The following is a 7,208-nucleotide window of genomic DNA, read 5'->3' on the forward strand; positions in this document are numbered from 1 at the left end:
GTGTTCGGGCGGAGCTCTGGGGCTGCGGCGGAGAAAGGGGCCGGGGGTTCCGGGCAGAGACGGCGGGCGGCTGGGGGTCGGGATCGGGGTCGCGTGGGAGCCCCCGGGCCCCCTCCCGTCCCGGACGGTGCCGCCTAACGCTGCGCGGTGGGCCTTTCCTGCTCCGGGGCCGCGCGGGTGGATGCAGGTTCCGCCGCCCCCGGGCCCTCGGCTCGCCAGTGCACGTTGCCGGCTTTGGCTTCACCTTCGTCAGCGCGTCTTCGATCAGCCCCACCGGCTGTGGCGGCTGCCTGGGCGCGCCCTCGCCTGCCCAGCTGCCCGGGGTCGCCGTTGGGTCTGTGAGGGCGCTGCCCGCCCCACCCGCCGCGCAGGGAGTGCCCCGCCGAGGGGTTCCCGGGCCGGACGCCGGGGGCAGTGGTGGGCGCGGGGGCAGCCGCTGTCCAGAACGCCGGTGGCCGCGGACGGAGCGGCGTCGGGGAGGCCAGAGGCTGGCGGGGTGCAGGGCTCAGGCGTCCAGGCACAGGCTCCAGCGAAGGGTCTGCCGGACGAGGGTGGAAGAATGAGCAGCAGGAGACAGGCAGGTGGTCTGTCCGGGCTTCCCACGCCAGCTGCCCGGCAGCTACCGCACAGCTCGGCTGAGTGCGGGTCCGTGTCCCCAGGGCGCTTCCCTCTCTCCTGAGCTCCAGGGCCGTCTTTTTTTCTCTTCTGTAACTGTTTCCTGGGGCCATTTCCCCTATGGCTCACTTCTTCCTCTGTGACTCTCTAAATACACTTTTTCTTCTAGTTTGGGGGAAAAGAAAAGGAGGGGGGCTGCCGGTTTGGCTCAATGGATGGAGCCTCGGCCTGAGGAGTGAAAGGTCCCGGGTTCGATTCCGGTCAGGGCATATGCCCAGGTTGCAGGCTCGATCCCCAGTAGGGGGCGTGCAGGAGGCAGCGGATCCTTGATTTTCTCTCATCATTGATGTTTCTATCTCTCCCTCTCCTTTCCTCTCTGAAATCAATAAAAATATATTTAAAGACAAAAGAAAAAAATGGGGATTCTTGGTTCCCACCTGTATTAGTTGGGTATTGCTGCTACAACAGTTACCATAGCTTAGTGGCTTAAAACAGCAGGAATTTACTTATGGTTCTGTAGGTCAGAAGTCTGACAAGGTCCCACGGAATTGAAATCAAGCTGTTGGCAGGGCTGCATTCCCTTGCAGACGCGAGAGGAACAACTTGTCTTGCCTTTCCCAACTTGGCTGACGGCCCCTCGCTCCATCTGTGTTCAGAGCCAGCCACAGCGAGTGGGTTGAGTCCTCACATCCCCGCAGACCTTCCTTTGCCTCCCTCCTCCACTTTTAAGGAAACTTGTGACGGTAGTGGGCACAGCCAGAATATCCAGGACAGTCTGTTCTAAAGTCAGCTGTTAGCACCCATAATCCCCTTTGCCATGTTAGGTAACATATTCACAAATTCCAGGGATTAGGACATGGACATCATTGGAGGCCATCCTTCTGCCTCTCATTCGACCCCAAATACAAACCTGCTTAATCAGTTTTGTGAGCCAAACTGAATTTTAAAAACGTTTAGGCCTGGCCAGCCAGTTTGGCTCAGTGATTGAGTCCACCCTTGAGCCAGGATGTCACAGATTGGTTCCTGGTCAGGGCAAATGCCCAGGTTGTGGGATTCCCCAGGAGAGGGTGTGTGGGAGGTGGCCAAACAATGATTCTCTCTCATCACTGATGTTTCTATCCCTCTCCAGTCTCTGAAGTGAATAAAAACATATTTTTAAATAAACTTTTAGGGTGTAATGTCTGTGAATACCACACAGCAGTATGGAAATCCTCACCTGCCCCATCAGCTAGTCCCACATTTGTTCCACTCCACTCCCCTTCCCATCAAAACTTGACAGGAGAAATGCAAGACTGACTGACCTATCGACATAATTTAGATGCAATTGTGTTGCCCTCGCTGGTTTGGCTCAGTGGATAGAGCGTCAGCCTGCAGACCAAAGGGTCCCGGGTTCAATTCCGGTCAAGGGCACATACCTTGGTTGGCTTCTCCCCAGCCCAGGCCCTGCTCAGGGCTCGTGCAGGAGGCAACCTATAAATGTGTTTCTCTCACATTGATGTTTCTGTCTTTCCTTCTCTCCCACTCTCCCTTAAGAAAATCAATGGGAAAATATCTTTGGGTGAGGATTAACAAAACAAGATGCAATCGTGTCTCCCGCTGGCAGACTTTGAAGCCAGCCTCAGCTCTCACCTGGAGTTTCCTGTCCTCCCACAGCCCAGACTCCAGGCTCTTTTACTGGCTGGATTCCTAGTAACAGCCACAGGGTAGACACAGGTTCCCTTTCCGACATGTCTCATACTCCCCCAGAGCCTCAGGCCAGTGGCCTACACAGCCAGCCAGCTCCTTCTGTTTCCTTGTTTACTGTAACATGAAGAAAACTGGAAACTATTCGAAATATCCAAAGAATTTTGGGTATATCAATTATGGCATTTCCCCTTACTGGGATAACATGGCCATCCAGAATTAGAATGTAGAATTTCAAAAATAATTACAAAAATATTCAATGACAATGCCCATAAATCTAAATTGCATATATTTTTACAAGTAAAAACAGGTACATATGTGGAATAATATAAGAAATAAAGAAAAAAAAATTAAGAATTTAGTTCTGTAGGTCAGATAAATAATAAAACCATGAAATAAAATGTCAAGAATGGGCAACTGGTGGCATTGTTTCCTACAGAAGACGGCATAGGGACCTGGAGTGAGATCTGCTTAAACTTACGACCTGGGACTTCAGCGCTTCCTAAGATCCCTGGCTGATGTTTCTACTTGGTTGACCCATGTGAATGGCTGAGCAACCACTGGTCCACCCACATCCCAGGACAGGTTAGGACAAGCCCCAGCACCACGAGCCCACACGCTATAGTCCACTCGAGGCGGCTGCAGGGGCAGTCCAGGCCAGCAGCCCTTCCTCCATACCTGTGTGCCTCCACTCTGCCCACAACCTCTCATTTCATTTCAAACACAGCTAGTACAACACGTTTTATTTCACTGGAAAAATCTGTATAAAGAACCAAACCTGGTTCCATGAAAACATTTACCATAGCTTAAATACAGGTCAAGGGGAGAGGGAGGGTAAGAGTGCCCTGCCTTGTGCGAGCTGTCACAACCGCACTCTTAGTGAGGCCCTGTCTGGTGAAATCGCACGTGTCCCAGGGGAGTCTGCTTGGCCCTAAGGCCTCAATAGCAGTGGGACGTCTGCTTTCTGGCCCACAGACGGCTGAAATCCTGAGAGCTGCCACAGTACTTATCAGAAACATGTGGACAGACAGAATGCAAGGGGGCTGTGTTGGTGTTTTCAGCTAGTCGTATAGGCAGTTAACACTTCAACTAGGAAAGAAAATATATACTTTATCAAAAAATAGTTCTAATATATAGAAAAACATTTCAATCCTCTAGGGCCTCTGCCCCTTATTTACATTCACAAAGCCACTGGGAGAGCCCAGGACTGACGGGAGCAGGGAGGCAGGGCCTCTTGGGGCATTGCCATCGCTTACTGCATGAGTAGATGAAGAAGTTACAAGAGAGACTTGTCATTTGCTCATTTGGTGACAGGATGCAGGGGAATCACTGGAGGTAAAAGCAGTGAGACCTAGTCCTGGGTCAGATCCGACCGTGCACAAACCCCAAGACATCTTTGAAAGCTTGGACCAATGCCCTGTGTTCTTGAGAACCACTGTGAGCAAGTGGCTGATCGGGATGCTCTGTTGCCAGGGAACCAATGTGGTTTATATTCTTTTTTCTTTTTTTCCCTCACAAGCCGGGTGGATAAGGTATTAGGTGGGGAAAGTATCAATAACTGAGGTGAGAGGGAGGGTCATTCGGAGAGGACATTACACCAGCTTCTTGGCCTCAAAGAAGCTCTTGAGATGCCGCATCTGCCAGATGCCAGTGAGGATGAGGATGACGGTCTGAGTGATGGACCACCACAGGACCCTCTGGTTGGTGCTCTCACTGGTCAGTCGGAAGCGCTCTTCACGGTACTGTGGGACACAGACGCAGGACTAAATGTGCAGGGAAAGCCGGTCCTGGCTGTGTAAGCCACCCCCTCCCATAGGACTACTCAGCCGTGGGACCAAATCCTCCTGTCTGCCCGACCACTGGGAGTGCCCCACGGGAGTGACGTGCGGCCTCTCGGGAAGCATCCCCACTGGGATGAAGTCATGCTCCTTCCAATTCTTGCCAGATCCCAAGGTGAACAGACGATGCCTAGATTTTTACTCTATTGTGTAGAGCCTAAAAAGAGCCCTCCAGACCAGCGATTTTCAACTGTCGTGCAGCAACAATTTTTAAAAGATGCAATACCTAACTATTTAGGCAGGGGCACTGACCTCTTTTCCCTGAGATTGTCAAATAAATCAATGACAACAGCCAACCCAACAACAGCCATCCAGTATGAATGAATCAAAATTATACCTAAGCCTGGATGGCATGCTCAATGGTTAGAGTGTCAGCCTGGGAACCGAAGGGTCTCAGGTTCGATTCCCAGTCAATGGCACAGCCCTGGTTGGGAGACAACCAATCAATGTGTCTCTCTCACATCAATGTTTCTCTCTCTCCCCCAGCTCCTCCCCACTCCCTTCCACTATCTCTAAAAATCAATGGAAAAAATATCCTGGGGTGAGGATTAACAAAAAACAAACAAAAAGTTATACTTACTTTTTTGTCAGATCAGCAAAAAATATATTTTTTGGTGTACCACAGAAAGTTTAGTAATTACTTTATGTGTGCCATGAGATGAAAAAGGTTTAAAATCGCTGCTCTAGACCAATACCCTCCATTCCATTCTCTGAACAGTTCACTGGGAAGGCCCCAAGCAGAAACCCCAGTGGGTGTGGTGGGTATAAAGGGCAACTGGCAGGTCCCAGTACAGCGCATGCCCTTACCCTCTGGTAGTCCTGCTCCTTCTGGATCTGCTCCACCTGATCGAGCAGCTGGCGGGCTCGGAGCTGCAGCTCTGTCAGTTTGTCCTTGGCCGCAATCTCAGGGTAGTTGTTGGCATGCTCTCCAACCTGGATGTCTAGGTGCACGCGCTACAAGGACACGGGGTCAGAGCCCCAAAGCCACAGGGTCAGAAACAGGAGTGGGGGAGCCTCAGACGGCCTGTTCCAGACGATGCCACCCGCTCTTGTCCCTGACTATGGGACAGACGGGCAACAGGTCTCCCCAATCGTGACTGTGCCACAACGGGTCACAAATAACGATGGAGATAAATCAGAACTTTGGAACCGAGTGAGAGATTCCGAGCTGTAGCGAAAGAACTTTTTCCTTTTTAAAAAATATTATTTTATTGATTTCAGAGAGGAAGGGAGAGGGAGAGAGAGACACAAACATCATTGATGGGAGAGAATCATGGATCGGCTGCCTCCTGCCCGCCCCCCTAGGGATCCAGCCTGAACCCAGGCAGGTGCCCTGACCGGGAACCCAACGGTGACCTCCTGGGTCATAGGTCGCAGCTCAAGCCCTGCGCCACGCCGCCGGGCATGAAGAACACCCTCTTACCAGTCTGCCGCCAGCGAAAAGCACCATCCTGGTGGAGTTGGAGTGCAGGCAGATCTGATGGTCCCCAGGGGTGTGGGAAGTGAAGGTGAAGCGTCCCTCCGAGCCATACTGCCGCGAGAGCACCACCTGCAACACAGCGGTCAGTGGAAGCCCCTGCACTGACCTCCCAGCTCCGCACACACACACACACACACACACCCCCCCCCAGGGCTCTGGAGAGGGGCGGCCTGACCCCGTCCGCAGGGCGTCCAGGCCACGGCCTGCGGGTGGCCCTACCTTGCCTTCGGGGTCCTTCACCTCCACGTGCATGCCCAGACCGGGGGTGGAGGGCAGGAAGACCTCCTTCTGCTTATCCCACATCTGGGTGCGGTAGTTCCCTGCGGAGCGACAAAGCCGTCACAAGGCGCCTCGACCGCCCGGCTCCCACACTCCCAAGGGGACCGCGGCCCGCGGCTGAGGGACACGCAGGGCCCTGCCCACCCCCACGCCGCCTGACCGATGACCATGGTCTCGTCGGGGATTTCCTCGATGAAGCAGCGCTTCTCGGTCTCGCCGATGTGGAAGTAGAGCCCTCGGACGCCCACCGCGCACAGCGAGAGCAGCAGCAACGCGGGCCACCCCATCGCGAGCCGCCTTGGGGGATCGACACCTGTCACCGAGCGCCCTCGGTGCAACGCGCATGCGCACGCCTGCGCCCCGCTTCCAGGCGACGCGGCTCAACCCGACGCAGAGCGCGCACTCTGACGCCGGTCCCGCGTCTTTCAGGCCAGAGCCGGGGCAGGCAGAGATTGCGCATGCGCGGAGCGCTCGAGGCGGCGGGGTGGTCCTATTGCCCCTCAGTGACGTAGTCCAGTACCAACACCTGCCAACGCGCACCTTCTCTCCAGCATACGTGCGCGCGCCTGCGCACCACACCAGTAGACGCAACGTGACGGCGCGGGGAGTACGCATGCGCTGAACCGCCCCGCCCCGCCCCCCCCCCCCCCTCCGGTCAACCCACGGTTGTAAGGTCAGGGCTGGGACTGAACCGGGACGGAGGCGGGGAAGGGGGAAAGCGGTCTCCGATGGGCGTGGGAGGGTCCGGTGGGCCTGTGAGCCCTCTTAGGGCTTTGGCAAAAGAGAACCCTCTAGGCCCCTAGAGTAAGGGATTTTGTTTGAGGAATGATTTGCTCGTAGTTTTTAAAATTATCCTGTCCTGGCAAAAGTTGATTGTAAAACATAAGGATCACCAATGGTACAATATGCTTTTGTAAGTAATGTTTAATCTGAATCCGGCATTTTGTCTTGCGATTTACAGGAAACGAAGACGTTTAGAGGACATCATGAGGAAATGATAAAGCCAATCCAGAACACAGGACACTGGGTTCAACCTTTAAAAACCTAAAATGAAGAACAACGGGGGGGGGGGGCGGGGGGGGCACCTTGTGGGTGGCAGAGTCTGCAGAGTCCCGTGCGACAGCGCCGCCCCGTCCGGATCCACGTGCTCTTCCCATCCAGGGGTGGACTGGCCACCCATGGCTGCAGCCTGGGCCTCCGGCTTCCATTTTCACTCTTGAAACCCAGCTGACACCCCACCCTACTGAGCGGCCAGTCATTGGAGGAGCTGCCCCAGCCAATACATGGCACAGGATCAGCTACGCCTCCCCCCC

At 54.4% G+C, this 7,208-nt stretch overlaps 1 protein-coding gene across 1 annotated transcript; it reads right to left on the bottom strand.

The window, feature by feature from the left end:
• Window positions 1–3,024: 3,024 nt before the first annotated feature.
• On the bottom strand, window positions 3,025–6,253 carry TMED4 (transmembrane p24 trafficking protein 4). Its single transcript, XM_006106702.3, has 5 exons — window positions 6,056–6,253; window positions 5,836–5,936; window positions 5,560–5,685; window positions 4,944–5,090; window positions 3,025–4,040 (listed from the first exon to the last, which is right to left on the bottom strand). Exons 1-5 carry the CDS (start codon window positions 6,180–6,182, stop codon window positions 3,891–3,893), a joined length of 651 nt encoding a protein of 216 aa, XP_006106764.1. The 5' UTR covers window positions 6,183–6,253; the 3' UTR covers window positions 3,025–3,890.
• Between the last annotated feature and the right edge of the window lie 955 nt (window positions 6,254–7,208).

This window comes from Myotis lucifugus, unplaced genomic scaffold, assembly GCF_000147115.1.
Source record: "Myotis lucifugus unplaced genomic scaffold, Myoluc2.0 scaffold_889, whole genome shotgun sequence".
Lineage (NCBI taxonomy): Eukaryota > Metazoa > Chordata > Mammalia > Chiroptera > Vespertilionidae > Myotis > Myotis lucifugus.